Source organism: Neolamprologus brichardi, chromosome 13, assembly GCF_056152115.1.
Source record: "Neolamprologus brichardi isolate AB-2024 chromosome 13, ASM5615211v1, whole genome shotgun sequence".
Lineage (NCBI taxonomy): Eukaryota > Metazoa > Chordata > Actinopteri > Cichliformes > Cichlidae > Neolamprologus > Neolamprologus brichardi.
Genome location: NC_142116.1, coordinates 9,368,917 through 9,388,701, shown reverse-complemented (window position 1 = coordinate 9,388,701; position 19,785 = coordinate 9,368,917). Strand labels below are relative to the sequence as shown.

General features: G+C 40.6%; 1 protein-coding gene across 5 annotated transcripts in view; it reads left to right on the top strand.

Moving 5' to 3' along the window:
• Positions 1–19,785, top strand: part of camkmt (calmodulin-lysine N-methyltransferase) — a 141,689-nt gene that overhangs the window by 1,443 nt on the left and 120,461 nt on the right. For 4 of the 5 annotated variants that reach the window (XM_087850096.1, XM_087850094.1, XM_087850095.1 and 1 more), the window contains 2 exons: positions 1,179–1,357; positions 2,073–2,137. In XM_087850096.1, coding sequence (XP_087706222.1) covers positions 1,179–1,357; positions 2,073–2,137 — 244 coding nt within the window. The remainder of the gene's footprint in view (positions 1–1,178; positions 1,358–2,072; positions 2,138–19,785) is intronic. The other variant, XM_087850097.1, reaches the window with a different exon arrangement.

The window sequence follows — 19,785 nt, the reverse complement described above, 5'->3', positions numbered from 1 at the left end:
TCCAGGAGGTGCAAAAAGCCCCAGACTGCTTTTTGGCACTTATTCCTGAACAGTAATAAACTGAAATTGTATGGACTGCATATTGCACAGTACTGTGTTTTCCATATACAGTATGTTGAATGTAGTAGTATAGTAGTAAGCATAATACTTAACCTGATTTTTTGGCTTTTCTTTCTAAAACATTTATGCAACATAATGAATACTTTCACGGATTTACTGTGTACAATAACACATTTGTCACATTGCGTGGAGAGAGCCCATGGAGACACAGGGTGAACATGCAAATTCCACACAAAAACGTCCCAGGACCTTCTTGCTGTTAGGCAAAGTTGCTAACACTTTTACTACTGTACTCAAAAACCAAACTCAATCCTTTGTGTTTTCTTTCTGAAAAAATGTATTAAACATAATAAATACTGTCTTTCTTTCAAAGGTCTTTTTATTAGACAAAGGTTCCAATACAATGTATACAATAACACAAAATGCTTCAGAATATTCCAAAATTTCAATCTTGTTCCCACCCTGACCCTTAAAACAACAAATAATTGGCAGCCTGCTGCCCAACTAAACCAAAAAACAAACAGAAAAAAACAAACAATAGCAAAAAACAACAAACAAACTCATAAAAGAAAAAAAAAAACAAGACGGGTGGGGGGTTCCTTGGACTACTCAGTAACAGTAGTTGTGGGCCTTTCAAAGAAGTCCAGAAAGGGGGACCACAGTTTATAAAATTTATTTTTAGACCCACGAACTGTATATCTAATTTTTTCTAAATCCATACAAGACATTATATCTTTTAGCCATTGTGTGTGTGAGGGGGGAGAAGAGTCTTTCCACTTCAGCAGTATAGCTCGCCTGGCCAACAGTAATGAAAAGTTTAATGTTCTGAGTCTGGAGTTGGACAGATTCAGATTCTGGACCGCACCAAACATAGCACAGAGTGGCTCTCGTTCAATTTGATGCTGCAGGACTTCAGACATGGTATGGAAAACAGATTTCCAAAAGGTGGACAAAGAAGGGCAGGACCAGTACATATAATAAATACTGTCAAGGATTTACTGTAAACAACAGATCATTTGTCACCATATTTAAATGTTTTACTAATCCCAAAAGACCTCTTGTCTTTTGGACTGGAGGAAGGCTGTATTTATTTCCACTTTCTTATTTTCTTGTCACAGGTGTTGCGTCAGAAGCAGGTGGAGAGTCCGGAGGTCAAACAGGTGTCTGTTCGCAGGTTTGCCACATTTGACCTTTTCAGCAGAAAAAGGCTTGTGGCACGAGACCACAGTGATACCTCAGATGACCAGTGGGTGGAGTACAGAAGTGTCTACTTTCCTGAGTACAGTGCCTTACTTAGGTACACACACATGAATGGATCCACATAAGGCTCTTGTTTCATTCTGGCATTTGTAAAGCACAGTGACACTGCAAAACACAAAGGGCCATTTTGTAATACTGCAATATTATACTAGTTAAAAACTACTGTGAATATTTTTTACAATGTTATTTATCTTGTGTCATCAAAAGTAAAGACTTTAGTAAAGTTGAGTTGATGAGAAAAACAAACAAAGAGAAGTATATATGAAGTACCACAAAGCTTTGGTCATGTGGGTGGAAAGAAAATATCTAAAACATGTTTCGATTCTAAATTAAAAGCAGATTTAAAAAAGGAATAATTTCATATGTATCATCTATATCAGCGGTCCCCAACCTTTTTTGCGCCACGGACTGGTTTATGCCCGACAATATTTTCTTGGACCGGCCTTTAAGGTGTCGCGAATAAATACAACAAAATAAAACTAGTACCGGTACCAAAAAAAAGAAAATTTATTCATAACACACGTGAAAAGTGAAAACCGAGTAAACGATAAAAACGATAACAAAATAACGCTGAAAACCGATAAAAACCCTGAAAACTATACATTTCACACCTGAGCCTCAACTCTCGCGGCCCGGTACCAAACGACTCACGTCCGAGGCCCGGGGGTTGGGGACCGCTGATCTATATAAAAAAAAGGATAGTTTATGTTCCAAGCGTGCTGTATAATCATTTATATTTTTGTATCTCTAAGGGATAACATGGGACCTCTTAGAGTTAATGAAGTGCTCAACAGTTTTGACAACACCGGTAATGTCTGTAAGTACATGCTTTATCTTACTAGGCATTGTCTTTGTAATGTGTTTGAGTGTTTATCAGAGCATGCATATGATTATGTTCACAGCGGAGTTCATTTTACCCATAGTGCTCCCTGGCTTTTATCCTTGACACACAAGCACACCCACGCTACAAGTTTGGGTTAACCTCATGCTGTGTTCTGTTAGTGTTTGATTGATGGTTTGATGCAGGTGGTTTGATTCCCTCTCTCTGAATTGGAGTGTGTCTCTCGTGTGCTGCTTCTACAGTGATTTATCATGTGCTCATTCCTCCCAACTACCTTCAGATGTCCTTTAGAAGTAAAGTGGGTTGCAGTCTTATTGCTTCAGTCGACACTGATGAGTGGTTTGGGAGAAAGGAAAGACCATGAGTCAAGGAGGGATTTGCACATGCTCCATGATATGGAGTGGTCACTTCACTCGCTCTGACCTTCATTCTTTGAAACTGTTTTAAAGTGTTAGACTATCAGAAGTAATGGGTTTACTTCTAAAAAATTTTTAATTCAGGCTGTTCTGTACAGTTTTTTGCTGATGTATTGTAGCACTCTGTATTTAACCACAGCGGCTTTTCAGCTACAGTTTGGATTTTTTTTTCCAAAATGTGATTTCAGGCAATTCTTTATATGCAGAGTTAATGTAACTGCAGTTTTTTCTTACAAATATCAATGCATTTTGCACAATCAGTGACTTGCCCAAAATATAACATGAATATTTTGTCTATATTAGTAAAAAGATCTCTTTAACTATGCCTCAATATTAAAAATATTGCAGCAAGATGACAGGAACAAATGTCTTATTGCAATAAGAACAAGGGATTTGTAAGTATCATGTTCAATATATGTGCTTCTTGTTCACTTTGAGCCATTTTATACAGCTTTTTGTGAAGCTCCATCTTCCCAGGCATGTGACTGGTTAGAGAAAGGTCATGGGTTAGTGCTACTCAGCCAGATGGTTCCACGGGAGTCAGGGGTGAATGCCATGGCTAGAGGCTACTTCACTGCACACTGGAATCAGATTAGTAATGACAGAGCTCAGTGGCAACTCTCATTCCAACCTGCTAGAATGGGTAATCCTTTTTCTCCACAAGGAGACAAGAGGATCAATACTTTTTTCTTTGGAGAGTGAAAAAGAAGAGGTCATCATGTTTTTGGATTGTTCCACTCCACTTCACCGCTCTTTCTGGTTTGCAGATACCTCATTCGCTCTGTTTTTCATTCTTTTCCTTCTTTAGAGTATATATAAAGTAGTAACTTGTATAAAGGCTTTCTCCTTCACACAAGAAATCTCCAACTACTTAGAGCATACCCCCTCATCCGCATTCCTCTTTCTCAATTTTCCCCTCTCACCATTGCTCCCCTTTCTTCCTTCTACCCCTCCACCTCTCTGTCTTCCCAGCTGGAGTCATGCTTTGCCAGATGGGTAACTGAGTTCCTGACTTGGTCAGTGGATTAGCACAGCCGGAGATGAGAGCATAGAAGAGGAAAAGGGGGAGATGGTGGGTGGGCATGCCGGAGGTGTGTGTGTGTGTGTGTAGAAAGGAGTAGAGAGCCACCAGCAAGGGGACCTCACTCGTCAAACAATAGGGCAGCCATCTCCCTCCTGTTCTCCATCCCATGTTTGGGGCTAGTAATGCGTGAGATCAATTAGGACTGGTTGAGAGGAGGCACTGAAAGGCCCAGAGGTGACCCTGTCAGAGCTCTGGGGTATATTTTTGAGGGCGGGAGTCAGAGAGAAACCTCTCTAAAATACACAAACACACATACTTACTTATGTGTGCTCGTCACAAAGATATACAGGCAGGGACAATACTTAGAGAATCTACTGCTACTGTGCTAATTAACACATATTCATTTCACCCACCATCACTCCCTCTCCACCTTTCCTGCTGTCTTGATAATCCCCTACCCCTGAGGTGTGGACAAGCCCAAATCCTAGGGGTCCTTGTCCTCCTGAATAGCGGGCTAAAAAGCCTGGCCGGATTAGCACACTGCTTCCAAAATGTGTGGACTCAGCTTAAAATTGCTACCCCCCCTCTCAGCGTGACCCTCTGTCCCAGCTATTGTATTTATCCCACAGTATATTGAACAATATATTGTTTCTTAAGGCGAAGATAAAGTCAGAGTCAGTACTTTCATTTTAAGACCAGTGGACCTTGTAAGGCTTCTCAGTGAAGAATTTAGGTTATGATAAATGTATTATGGATAACTTTTAAATAATGTACCATTTTTAATATATGGGATAATACAGTTTCCTTTCTTCAAGCTTGTGTTTGGGTTGTGCTGGAGCCTATTCCTGTTGTCATAGAGTGAGAGGTGGGGTACAATCTAGACAGGTGGCTAATCTGTCTCCTATAATGTGTATATATGGATTAATATTAGTGGAAAATGCTGGTATAACTACCTTTCTAACACTACAACAAGGCAAGCGGACTCAAGAAACTACTTAAGTGAGCACAATAAAATAAAAGTAAGAGAATTAAAATGACAAACCTAAATAGCTGCTTTAATATCTTTTTCCACAAAATCAGAAGTTATTGACCTACTGCTACTTTTTTTTTTTTGGAACGGAGTGGGTTCAGGTTTGTTTTCTGTGGAATGAGGCCTTGAGGCGACTTTTGTTGTGATTTGGCGCTATATAAATAAAATTGAATTGAATTGAATTGAATTGTGGAATGACATCAATCAGACCAGGACTTGTGAATGGCTCTTCCTTGGGGAACCCACATGTCCTAAAGATGGCACACACTTGACAGGTGACCGGAACATGACGTTCACTTGGTAAAATATATACATAGAAAGCACCCCATCTGGTGGTTATCCAGAGGTCATGAATCTGCAGTAACATTTGCTGCTTGTTATGTCTTTTCATTGTATGATTGGGACTATTTCAGTCTGGACTTGATCACTTTTAACTATCTGAACTCTGAACTCCTGACCTTCCCGGTTCTTTAGCTTGTAATTGTTAGAAAGCTTTGTATGGGTGTCGTTAGGAGTTTTAGCAGTGCTTGTTTCCTGCTAAGGGGTCAGGATTTTAGCACACAATTCATGCCCCTTGGGGCACAGGATGTGTGAATGTGTGTGTGTCTTTGAGAGGGTTTGGATAAAGCTTGTTGACGTTGCGGGGCTTTTGGTAAGAGGGCTTGTTGGGCTGTGGGGTCACTTGTTGGGTTAATGTTTCAAGCAAAGGTCACTCTGACAAACCAGAGTGCTTGTATGGACACACACACTAATTTTTCTTGTGTGTGTGTGCCAGTACTTATAGCATTACACGTTCTGTCGGGATGCAAATCTGTTTGTATTGCCACTTTGTGGGTTACACAAATTGTTTGGGGACAAAAAGCAAGACTCCATTATGTAAATCAATACATTTTAGGTGGAAGGCATGATAAAGGTCAGGGTTTGGTTACGATAAGGTTTAGTGTTATACGTATAGTGGTTGTGGTTATGGTTACGATATGTCAGCAGGAAATAAATGTAAGTCAATACAATGTCCTCTGAAGCACTGGAAACATGACAGTGTGATTGTGTGTGCATAAAATCAAGAGCCTAGCGTCCTAATGAAGCCAAATAGAAGCTTCTTCACTACAGCTGTCATTGTCTAAATGACTACTAGCTTTTCAGCCTCTCAGTCATCCCTATTATCTCCCACAGACTTCACCTATCACCCCTGCTGGTAAATACTATAAACCCTGAATGTTTGAGTGTTTGAGGGAGGGTTGTGAAGAGCCGATTTCTGATGTTTGTGGTGGTATGGGGGCTGTTTATGACTGGAGGATGTATTTGGAAAGATAAGAGGGGTATCAGCATACAGAACATACTAGATACATAAATAGCCTATCAAATAGGCCATTGAACAGTGCACGTGCAGGCTTGTGTTATTGTCACTTTCTGTTGAAGTGGTGGACAGGTATGTTTGTATCTGTGTGTTTTCTGTATTCAGAGGCACTGTCACCTTTATGTATGTGTGTTTAATGCTTTATACCAGTGTCTAAGTGTTCTTAGTGCCTGTGTTTGTGTGTGTGCACACGTTTGAAGCTGCACATGTGCGTGTGTGTTGTAATAGGTGCCCCCCGTAGCCTCCCCTTGTGCCAGGCCTTTAGCGGAGCCCTGTTTGCATAATTATGCTAATTCATTGTGCCATAGTGCTAATTAGACCTTGTTAGACAATAGCGCTAGACTGGGAGCTGGCTGACATACACACACAGACACACACATAGTATGCTCACTCAGACTGTTGAGTCAATGACAAGGTTTGCGGTCCCCCTCTGCGCTGTTTATAACATGCTCTCTATAGAAATGGTTCTCTACTGGTGTGCTCTGGACTGAGCTCAGGTGTCTCTTACGATTTTGATTTAAGCTAATGGAACAAAAATCAATGTGAAGCAAGACTGCTACACGAGCTTCTTTACAATATAACACAATTGGTACATGCCCTTGTTTTCATTCTCTCTTATTTCTCAAAGCTGTTGCTTAATTGCTCCTTTTCCAGCAGTTTTTCTAATCTCTGCTTATTTTATCATTGTACATTATGATGATAAGATATAATGGGCACTTCAGATTTTATTCAATAAACCATATGATCTGAATATGAGTCAATCCAGACCCCAAGGAAAAAATCCATGAATATTTTACAATTTCCAAAAAATCCACATTTCTTAGTTTCTTATTTTCTAAAAATGATGGTGTGATATTCTAGTAGCCTATTATGTCCAATGTAATTGATTCAAAATAATAATAATAATAATAATAATAATAATGAAAAATAAGATAAACTCAGCTTGGTGTTATATATACTTCTCATGAGCAACCTACCATTATTTAACATGCTCCAAAAAAGGCTGAAGAGGCTTGAGATGCTTTTGATGGTAACTGCTTGGATCTCTTGTTTAATGGGAAAAAACATCAGTTTTGGACTTGTATTGGTTTTATATTGAAGCCTGCAGAAGAGGTTTCACTATGTTTCTATGAAGGAAGGATAGATAGACACACTATATATATATCCACAATAATTTTCAGAGTTGCTGTTCTCTTCAAGCATTTTGTTTGTGTGGCTTTGTTTTTGATAGACGATAAGAAATTGTTTGGTTAATATGCCTCAAATAAGCCAAATGAAATGCACAAAACACAATTAAATGCTACTTTTGTATGTTCTGTACAGTTTAAAAATGACACATTGGGGGAAAAAAAAGTCCAGCATTTTTAGCCGTCTTCACAGCAATTGTTTCTAAGTCTATAATTTAACCGCTAAACACAAAAAGACAGTCGCACAGTAAGTGGATGTGGCTTAGTGTGTATGCACATGTGTTTGTTGTGCGTGTGTCACTTTGTGGTGTAGGAGTGGGGGTTGGAGGTATTGTAAGTATGACTTGAGTGGCTTGGGGGCACATTGAAAGAGTTGCTGGTTGATTTAATTGAAAGTAATTGATTTTTGCTTCCGTAGCCTTGTCTCCTCCATCCATTGACTGGAGGAAATAAGAAACAGGGACTCGCCTGAAGTACCGTTGGGTGTTAGAAGCTTCTTGACACTCGAGAAGTAAACAGTCGCCACACTGCATCTAAACACAAATTGATGCTAATGTGCAGATGCAGGCTGAAATGTTTATGTACGTGCACGCACACACACAGACGCACATGCAAATGCGTGCTGAAGGTCCCTGCAGTACAGCGTCATTATGACTTTGAGCACAATAGTGATTGAAGGTGAGCAGTTGGGTGTAGCTTTGCTTAAGGAGTTCTTTCCCTTTATAGCCAGTAGTTGATTTTGTGAATTTGTGCATGACTGAGAGTTTGTGTGTGTGTCCAGATGCGTGTGCACTTGCGCACTATTACCAGTAAGCGGTGGGGATTAAGTTCAGGAAATGAGTAGAGCGTTAAAGGGTGCTTCCCTGCCTAGCGCTCTTGCATTGTCACCACTGCTAATACTCAGCTAATTACAAGGACATACTTTAACAGCAAGCTCAGCCCGTAACCCTCATGTCTCTCCACTTGGCTCCCCCTTTTCTTAGGTTACCCCCTTACCCTAGAATTAGAGGATGGAAAAAAAAGAGTGAAAGAAAAGAGAAAGAGTAATAACAGATCGCTCCCCTCCCTAAAAGCTCACCCTGCCTCTGGACGGATACAATAATTGGATTTTTCCCCATTTAAGTCACCCAACCCCTATGTGCCCCTCCTGGCCGTGTTCCCTATCGTGCATAAGCTCTACATACACTGGCCTCTTCAACCATGTAAAACATACACACAAAGAAAGAGTGTGTTAGAAGAGAATATATATCACTTAGTCACGTTTGCTACCACTTTATTTAAAATCTGAGAAGTCTGGACAAAGAAGTGGTCTGGTAGTTATACTTTCTACACAAACAGTGGTAATCATGGGGAAAAAAACTTGTTTTTTACTTGTAAAAAGGAATGTTTTTAACCTTATTTTAAATATTTCAATCTGCGCTCAAGCATAATGATTAATTCAAATCTATAAAAGCTTCAAAGGCATTTTTCTGATTAATCAAGTACACAATATATGATCTTTTACATTGTCACAATGGTGAATGCCCACTTAGGCATAACTGCACAGTAACATATAAAAGTTGGATAAATTTAGTCCATGTGGCATATCCATATCCATGCTGCTTCATTCAACTAATTGACAAATATATACCTATAGCATTAAAAATACATCCTTGGGGAAAAGATGGGGTTTTACTTATGCTAACTGTTGGTGTGCTCTTTGTGAATGTGCCTTTTGTGTGTACCATAAATGTATGCAGAAACACAAATGTGCTGAGTATGTTTCCATTAGAGAGCTAAGTGATTAGTGTGTGGTAGTTAATTTGGCTCTCCTCCCACTTGTACCCATCAAGTGCACCACTATGTACTTTCACAGGCACAAGCGCATGAGTGTGAGTGTGTTTGTTTATGCGTAAGCAAGTCTCTGTGTGAATGTCCCTAATGATGTTTTAAAACAAATAGATGATTAATGTGATTAGTGCGTTAGTTGGAGAGTGGAGCAGCTATAGCAAATGGCTACATGGCCATATGGGAATATGTTTTGGCTTCACTCCAAACACTCTGTTTGCCTTTGTGTGCTACAGAGTTTATTTGCTTTGCATTGGTTTTGCTATTTTCACCTGCTGTAGTGCTATGAAATTGAGTTGTGCTCTTTTTAAATAGCTTTTTAATCCAGTTTTTTTGTGTGTGCTTCAGTTGGTGGCGAGGTAACTTTTATAAAGCTGGTGAAAAGTGTTTATGTTATACACAGGGCTCATTTTCTGTCAGCACTTTCTTTTATCTGCAGAAACACATCAGGTCTTGTGGGATTACCTGGTGTAAAGGCTTTATCTTTGTATTCACTTTAATTTGAAGTGTCAAAATGGACGTGCAAAGTATGTTTTTTGACATCACTGTAATTCTGATAATTATCAGTAAATGATTACAGCTCACTGTATCATTAGTGCTTGAGACTATTTGTCAAAAAGCCCTAACAGAGAGGAGGAGCAGCTGCTTGTCAACCTTGAGCCTTTCAACATGTCTTTGCTGAAATGGCTAATGTGTTTGCTATTTAGCTAAAGAGCCATTAACTTGCTTTGTGACTCACTATATAGCTTTAATGCACAAACTGCTACAGTCACTTGTTCATTCTGTCAGTCTCTCTCTCTCTCTCTGTCTGTCTGGAGACTCTCTAAATAGCCCCACAGGGGCCTTTAACTGTCAGTTGACTGTGCTAATGCTAGGTGTTGACGCTAATGGCTGTGCTACATGCTAATGTGAGTTAGTGTAGGCCTTTGAGGGGAAAGTTAACTGATTTTCAAGTGCCCCCCTGAGAGACTGCCCTAATCATTAACAAGCTGAAGCATCTCTCTGGGGCTCCAGGTTGAAGAGACTGGAACTGTTGTGGCTATGCTAGCTTGCAACTGCCATAGTGTGGTATTTACTCTGTCTTTTAGAACATAATGAGATGGAAGTTGACTGAGTTTGACATTAGACTTGTGAGAAAGCTACAAAGACTAAAGGGGTGATATAGTAATAGCTGTAAATGCATATATGGCACACTATAAAAGTATATACTTATGTGGACTTTGGTGAACTTTAGACTTTTTTCTTTTACTCCCTGGTTCTTGCTTGCTTGTTCTCTCTCACACACATACAGGCGTCTCTGTATCTGTCCACAGCAGGCCATGGCGCCACAGACCTTTGTGTCTGCCCACTGAGGCTGAAATATACTCTCTCTGACTCCCCCACTCTCTTTCTTTCTCTTTTTCTTTCACATATGCAGTGAACAGAGGGAAAAGAATAGGAGAGATTACAGGAGGGTAGTGAGTGAGGTGCAGGCATGAAGAGGTCTAGTCATAATTTTAAAACGAGCCCAGCTGTTTCTCATGCACCATGATACTTTGCAAATTATAATTGTATAGTACTGTTTTTCTGTGACTAATCTAGGTTTGAATGTATATCTAACTGATAATATTATGATAGAAATCCCTTTATTGGGATAGATGTTTTTTGGTAGCTGTAATGTAATTTTGTGTCATTGCAAAGACAGAATATTCACATTTTTTTCTCCTGTTTTTATAGCCATGTATCTCCGCAGTGGCTTTTGGAGCTTTAATGTTGACTAGGAAAATGATCACATAAGCTCTGGCGTTAGGAATATGAAAAGCTTGCCTGAAAAGGATAACCTTTTTATGAATGATTAAAGAGTAGAGTTATTGGAGCTATTGAGATACGGGCTATTGGAGCCGTATCTCGTGCCAAAGTTTCTTGTTTTTTGAGACAATGGCCAAGAAGACACAATACTGTGGTATCACATATCTGCTCTTTCCAAGTGAAGTGTTATATATTTGGGCTGTACAGGAGTTGATGGAAACAATTAAGAAAGAAGGAAAAAGTCTAATATAAAATATTACAAAATAATGTATACATAAAATCTGAAAAATATGTTTAAAAAAGTGCACAGTGCTGATAAGCTTTTAAACAAGCTAGGCTTTCATGTCATGCTAGTTATTTACTCCCATTATTCTTTCATTTCTAAAGATAAAATACAGCCTCAATATCCCATTAGATACTTGTGCTAATGAACAAAACATACATTTTGAGGCCTTATGTGCACATGTGCACAACAAATCGGCGTCTCAGTAGGGACAGAGGGGATTACTGAAAGATTGGTGTCCTACCCGGTGGCTGGATGGATTCCCTCCAAACTCCCAATGCTTCCCCACTGGGCCTTTTATCGTGTGAGTGTGTGTGTGTAGAGTAGAGAGCGAGGGTTAAGTGCAGGATCACAGATGGACACATAATTTTTAGTGCCCTATCTTCTTCCTCCCTCCCTTCCTTACTATTTCTGTGGGTCTCTTTTTTTTTCTCTACTTCTCTTATTGTGGTTTTAATCCTAAACTTAACTTTTTTTTAGGTTTTAGCTGTTGGTATTTAGTAGGAGGCAAAGTTTACCTGCCATAACTACAGGAAATCTTGAAATTTTGTGGAAATTTCCATGGAAAGCCATAAACTAGTTCCCCTCTCACCATACTTTAAGACCATATCAATTATGAGGTCAAAACAAGACATTAGTAGGTGTTATTTTTGGTTTGTGAGTGAGTTTCAGTATTTACAGAAATATTATGTAATGGAGAATGTGATTAAACGATAATAAAAATGATAATTTGGTGTCAAGTATAATTATTTATCACATGTAAGTTTAAAATTCATCAGATTACCTCATTCAGACCTTCAAATGCTGAGATTTTTCTGAAGTAGTAGTTTCTAAAGAAGTTGTTTAAAAGATATTTCAGTGGGGCAGAGTGGAGTAGTAGCTTACCACGTCAGTGCTACAGGTTCTAATTTTCTTGTACTGCTGGTAACATCTTCGCTCACTGATTCATTGCTTTCCACCCTCTCGGCTGCACTTCTTCCCTCCCTCTCTGCCTTCCTGGCACTCTCTCCACCCACCAGTGATTGCACAATCTTCCCATCACCACCACAATCATAACAGCCCAGAGTCTGTGCCAGTGTGTAACCACCGCCAGTCTACACACACGCACTCGCACGCGCACACGTGTCCTCGAGGAGACATACAGCTGAAGCTTTTATGCCGCTTTCCCAAGTGGCTGTTTTCGAGCACAGCCACAATGGAGGGCCTAATGTGGATTTGTTTAGAGAGCTGGTTAATTGGAGTAGGATGCTCTAATTGCACCTCTTTCATGATGTGCGTTTCTGCATGTTTGTGGAGGTGTGTGCGCGTGTGTCACCTGGCTTTTGTTTGGACTGTGTGTGGGAAAACATTTGCTCAGCCATAGCTACAGTATATAAACACTATAAGCTACATAACACGCATAAGGGGTGTAAAGTGCCTAAGTACAGAGAGAGAGAGAGAAAGATAAATAGTGCACCTTGTAATAGGTATAAGCTGGTGTATGTGCAGAGTGACCAATGTATCTGAATACACAACTGTGCATCTGTCTCTTTTTGTCAGTGTTGTCCCCCAGCTGGGGGTGCTCTAAGTCTTTGTATGACTCTGCTTTAGTTGCTTATGTTTCTGCCTGTGTGGATGAATCCCTGGCTGTGTGTACAAAGAAGCTTCTGGCCACTTTTAGCATCTTTGTTGTCATGCCACAATGTCCTTTTAAAGAGGAACACTAAACCCTGACACATAGTGGAGATACCCACACACTTTCTCCTTATCACCCTATCGGGTTCTCAGCTTCCTCACAAGAAAACTATGACTGACAAATCAAACATCCTGATGCTTCTGCATGGCATCACTGAATAACCGGCATTAAACATCTCTCAGTCTGAATTAGCACTCTGCCACCGTTAGAAAGTATTTGGAAACATTTTGTTTTTTTTCACCTCTTTCTAAATATTTCCTGTCACTTTTATTTTCACCATTTCTATTTTCACCTCCTCTTTCTTGACTTGTCTGTACTTTCTGTCAGTCGAGGTCTCTTTCTGTCTCAGCTCAGCATCCACTTGATGATGATAATGTGCGAGCGGGTGTCTCTGTGTGAGTGATAACACATGGCATGCCCTACATGGGCCATAGGCCTAGATTTAATCAATCATTGTCATTTAAGGCCATCCCTCAAGCAAACACACACGCACACAGACCACGGCACTTTAGTGGTCAGCTGAAAATTAGCGTTTTATACTTTGCTTTTCCGAGAAAAGACACGGACACTCTCCATCTTTCTTTAGACTTTTCCTTCTTTCTTTGTGTTCTTCTGTCATTTTTTTTTAAATCATTGTTTGGTATTATGAAAGCAGAGAGTGATCTCTTTTGTTAGCATAAGCGTATGTGTTTGCCCTTCTCTTTGCCTGAGTGTGCCCCTATGTGTGTGCCTACATGTTTTTGAAGGGCCAGTCTAAATGGAGATGTATTATTAGTAACCATTCTGAGTTTGGCCACTGTTGTCCTCTAGCAAGGTAATCAGATCACTTAAAAGGCTACTTGGTCTATGGTCTGTGGCCTAAAGCTTTCTGTCTCTCCTTGTATGTCTCTGTCTCTCTCTATCCTTTAATGCCCCTCTCCAGAACACACAAAAACCCCAGAAGCCATGGCCATCACCCCTTATCTTCTCTCTCCTCAGTCAGCCGCTTCTCCTCACTACCACTCCTGTCCTTTACCTCCATGGGGGGAAAAAGGACAAGGTCATGAAGATAAACATAGAAAAGTGAAAGTGGGAGCAAGAGGGAGGGAGAGAGAGAAAGATCTGAAATGAACCGTCTCATTTGGACATTAGCCCCTGGGCTGTGGTGGTGAGAGGCCAGCTAGCCTAGCGGATAATGCCCAATTGTGTATAAGGCATTTTTTTTTAGCTTCAGTTAGCTGGCTGCTTTGACAAGCTATTACTGGAAAGAAAGGAAGAGCAGGGTAATGCAAGGCCTCTTGAGAGGGTGACTATGACTGTATATATGTGTGTGTATATATATATATATATATGTGTGTGTGTGTGTGTGTGTCTGTGTGTGAGAGAGAGAGGTGGATAAGCTGCCTTTTGGACCTAGTGGCAAAGACATTGCTTTGCTTACACATCACTGGTGGACTGGAGAGTGTGCAATACACCCGGATGCATAATGGTCTGTGTGTGTGTGTCTTGTCTCTTGACAGCATGCTTAGTGGACTATTTCCATCCATGCGTGCATGGTGATGGACAACATTGCCACAGAGAGTCAGCTCTTTGCGCTGCATATGAACCTTGTTCACTTGAGTAGACTGTTTAGTGAAAGGTCTCTTAACCTCAGTGACACGGTGAAGGTTGATAGTGGAAATTCTCCTATAGAGATACATGGGAAAGTTAAAAAAAAAGTCTTTGCAAAGATAGTATATTTTAGTTATGATTGTGTTAATAAAATAACAGTTTTACTGGTAGCCAGTGGCCTTTTCTGTTTGTTTGTCCGTGTAATAAAAGTTAGAGTTATGCCTACATTACATAATGTAGAGTGTGGGTAAGCCTTAGGCTTCATACTGTAAAATCTGTGTGGAGTCATATTTGTCCTGTTTAACCGTGTCCCAAAGACATCTAAAATTTCTGTCTGCCAAAGCGATTCTAGTGGCAATGGGAGATCCTGTCAACAAATAACAATATAACTTGGACGCTGTTCCCCTCGTCCCCAGAGTCTCACTCATGGGCCTGTCATGGGACACCATACCAGTACTTGTTTTTACATCCCTACTTTTGTTAGTGGGATTCATTTTGTTCTCAAGCAGTAATGGGAATAGCTAAGAAGAGATTTTTCTTTATTTCTTTCTTTAAAAAATTTAATAATGCAGCATTTCCTTTTTAATGACATTTACCTGTACAGATATGCCATTGTGTGCCACAGTGTGTTGGAAGGCTCAGTTATGTTGTTGTAATGGCAGATGTTTTAAACTCTGCTCCTTTTCCTCTGTATCTTTGTTTGTTGTCAGATGCATGCATTTCAGTAATATTTACCACAACACCCATAGTCCTGCGCTCATGAGTGTTCGCCTGTGTTTTTCTTTGGTCTGACGTGGTTGCTTAACAGCCGATATCCACAGACTGCATGACTGCTGAAAGGCATTTAGAGTCGGTCCGTCTGGGGTACTTTGATCTTAAGTGTCCATCTCAGAGAATCTGTAAAATGCTCTATAGATGTTTACGATGACTCAGAGTAATTTTAGCCTAAAATACACATTGATGGAAAGCACTGTGGAAAATGGATATATCTTTACGGAGGTCAGGTGGTCACATAGAGCCTTGTATCTGTGAATTTATACTCTCTGAATAAGTGTTGACTTGTTGCACCCAGCCATAAGTCTTATTTTTCCAGTCTTTCTCAAACATTATGAATCTCTCGTTCATGTTGCAGTTTTTCGTCGTGTCTGTTTCATACTTCAAACACAGTCTTGGTCATATGGTGTTAATTAAAAGTGTTTGTGTCACAGCGAGGGTGACGTTTGACCACTTGGATGTAACCTCTAGGTGAACATTGTTAGTAAATTTGAAGAAATTCCTTAAAGATGTCCAACTCATTCCTACTGGAATGGGGCATACGGACAGACAGGCATGTGTGTATTGCATTTAAAGATTAAAAAATCCAGAAAATATGATAGTCCTGTTCTTCATATTCAGCAACAGCAATGTACAAAAAGTAAAACATTGCTGGGATGGGATAGCAGGGGAGAGAGCGAGAGAGGGAAGAGGAGAATGCCTAATAGAGATATATCATTACACTGTTATATGTGTAATCTATTGTGCTGCCATTGAACAGCAGCAGCATGGGTTTGGCAGTAGGCCACGCACACACACAGACACACACACACACTTACACACAGACACACGCACATGCTGTGCCTCCAGTTGGGCAGTAATAGAGGGTGTGAGTGTATTAGTCGCTACAGTCCAAGTGTTAAGTGCTGGCCTGGTGTGTGTGAGATCGATGACAGCCGGCCCCTCATTCTGACACACACACACACACACACACACACACGCACACACACGCACATCAGACACTGTGACACATAGCCTGAGGTCAGGGGTCATACACAAACACCTCAGTCTCTAAAACGCACTCAGATATCTCTCGTATTTCTGTGTGTATGTATCAAAAACACTTTATATGTCTATAACACACACATTCACACACTGCCATACATATACCCATCTTGTGACCGTGGGGAGGGGCCTGCTGTCAAGCACCGGTGGTCCATCGATACTCTGGCAGAGCACTAATGCCTGCTGTCTGCTGATGGACACTGGCCTGCCTCCAGGGACCATTAGACTCACTGGGACACAGGCAGACACACAAACGCAAATCAGTACACTAACATGAAACACATAAACAAACCTAGTACTCTCATGAACCCACGAAACATAGCGTTTTCATACAAAAATAAAACAATCTGCATGTAACATACACATGTTTTTTTTTTAAATAATACTATAATGTACTACGCAGCTACACATGGAGCAGTAGTGAAATCAGCTTCAAGGGAATGTGAAACAAGGCAAAAACAATGACACAATAATTATAATTGTTAGGTATAAGACATTATACACGTGGCTACTATAAGGACACTTCACTATTACCTAATTGGGCTCTTAATACTAAAGAGTAACACAAAAAATATACATAAACAGCAATAAAGGAAGAAAAGTATCAGAACAAAATCAACTGTAACTCCGTGACGTAAACTGAGAGATACAAATAGTACACAAATGGCAACTTTTGTTAAAAGAACTTCATATTTCCATATTTTTCTTGTTCATGAGTGATGGGAAGGTAGAGTTGGACTGACGGTAATACAGGTGTTGTGCCAGACAGCTGTGGTGAAGAAGGAGAGCAGCTCACCTATGTTCATGAAATCTGGGTGATGACCAAATAAGGATAGTAAATGGTAAATGGCCTGTATTTGTATAGCGCTTTACTAGTCCCTAAGGACCCCAAAGCGCTTTACACATTCAGTCATCCACCCATTCACACACACATTCACACACTGGTGATGGTAAGCTACATTGTGGCCACAGCCACCCTGGGGCGCACTGACAGAGGCGAGGCTGCCGGACACTGGCGCCACCGGGCCCTCTGACCACCACCAGCAGGCAATGGGTGAAATGTCTTGCCCAAGGACACAACGACTGAGACTGTCCAAGCTGGGGCTCGAACCGGCAACCTTCCGATTACAAGGCAAACTCCCAACTCTTGAGCCACGATCGCCCCAATAGTCACCAGTATAAGGGGGCAAAATGAGATTCAGGGAAAGGTATTCCCAATGTGGATATATCCTGTTTTGGGGAACTCGAACCAAAATAATTTTGATGGATGAATAGCATAAAAACCGTTCCTTTTCAACCATATCTCTTATATTGAATCTGGCATCTTTACATTAGATCTAAAATGACTTTTCCAAAGTTTTTCTGTGTAGGTCTCTGGCAGTACTTGTCATTTCCTGCAGTACATTGCTAGGAGTTTATAATCCCAACGCACAATCCTCTTTTTTCCTGTCCTAAGCTGGGCAGTAGGGTCATGAGGTCATCAGTGTTCACATGGCTAAAAATCATCAGAGTGCTGCAGGTTCAAGTGTTATGTTCTTATCCTTTGCCTTGCTAGCCATCGAACTGCAATCCAGACACCATTAGTGCTACTCTTCTCTACTTTACCGTGGCTATTTGGTCCTTTTCTTCATTCTCGTTTTCAGACCCCTCATTTTTGTAGCTCCCTCAGATTCATCCAATTGAACACACTCTCACAGATCAGTATTACTCACTGAGTGTCAAGCTCAGCACCTTTTTAGGTGAATTAGCTGAACAGCATACGCGCTGAAGTGTGTGAAAGAGAAGAAGATGAGAGAACAGATGCCTGGGAGGCCCTAAAGTGGATGAAGTGCAGTTGGTTGGAACTCTCTCGGTGCAAATCAATTATCTGTAAAGCTGTATGATAATCAATACACGAAAAATTGATTTAACAAACCAACCTCCTTGTCGCTAAAAGGACCTATTTTTGTTATTATTGTTCTTCCTTCCGTCGTCTTCATCCCTCTGTCAGCCGTGTCCCAGAGCGTGTAACAGTTACATCTCTGTAGAAAACTATGTTAAATCAAAGTGATATGAGGAAAATTTAACAACAGCTTTTTTTTTCAAACATGTGAAATTGTTTTAGTTTGAAGGGCAATAATCTCCCCGCTCTGCCGATCCGTAACTTTTAAAAAATATTTTCTTTTTAGTTATATTACATATTCAGCAGCCTTTATTAAAATCAAAGAGTTATACTTAATAAACATCACAAAACAGCATTGTTATTTGATTCAGTACTCTTCTATGAGTTCCTCATTATGCCAGCTAATTACTACTCAGCACTGTAACGGCCTTTGTTTTATTGGCTCAGCACAATAAAAAGGCATCCCTTGAGCTCAGAAAAAAACCCAGTCCCATAATAACTAGGGGAAAAGCAAGAAATAATAAAGCCTTTGATGGTGTTTGGAGTATGTCCATATTAGATGAAAAAAGCAATAATTAGAGTTGATAGAGATTTATGGCACATAAGGGACTTGATGTCTTCTGAGAATTATGTGTATATGTGACTGCTGTGTTAGTGGAAGCCACTCTTTTTTCCCTTTCTGTCCCCATGCATGTTTTTTTGTTTTGTTTTATTTATTATGGGGAAAAATAAAGTTGTCAGCAAGAACCAGGAGCAGAGTTGCAGAAGACACAAGTCTGTGAGCAACACAGAGGAGAAGAAAAAGTGAAAGATGATGAGCCAGAAAGCAGTGAAAGGACACCTTGAAAGAGAGAAAAGAGAGAGATGGGTCCTGACAGGAGAAGGGGACTGTCTGTAGATTTGCCTGCATCAAATCCAGGCGCCTGCGGGCATCATCACAGTACAGGCATATACACACACAGATATACACACAGATGCACAGTGATAACCCATCAGCACTGGCCAAGTGTTGTTTAATCCAACCTGACTTGCACTCGACAGAAAAAGCAAATTCACTTCCACTCACAGTCTGAAAAACGGAGCGCTCTTCACATAAATGGCAGCGCTCTGAATTACCCCGTTTATATGTGCGTGTGTGTCTTTGTGTATGTGTCTGTGCCTGCTGGCATGCACACGTGCACACACTCTACAGCTCATGTTTTTATTTTTGGGATGATTTTTTTTTCAGTGCGTCTGTGCGTGTGTTTACATGTATTGGTGGTGACAAGCTCTTCAGCAGTACCCCCTTCATTGTGTGACAGGCAGATAGCTAGGCTGCTCTGCTCCCTATTGTTTGGGGGCTGTCATCAAACCCTGCTTGTACAGCCAGTTATACAGCCCGCGCGCGTGTGTGTGTATGCATGGGTGTGTGGGAGACAGAGTTTGCTCTTTGTTGGTCTTCCTCATCTTCACATGTGCTAATGCATGCACCTGAACCTATTTGTGTGTTAATGAGTGCATGGATGCACCATGTGCACAGGTGAGTGTGTGTTGGATTTGTTTTATGGTGGTGGCGCAGTGAGAAAAAGAGGAGGAAAATCAGCACCGACAAGCCATTGTTTAACAGACTTATATAGTTTGGCTGGAGCACTCTACTGTACTCCCCTCTCCTCTCCATTGTTATGTGACTTGTCATTAAGCCCTTGTTGCCCAGTCAAAATGTGCAGGAGTGCTTGTTAGGCACAGCGCTGTCATTTGTGGAGAGGAG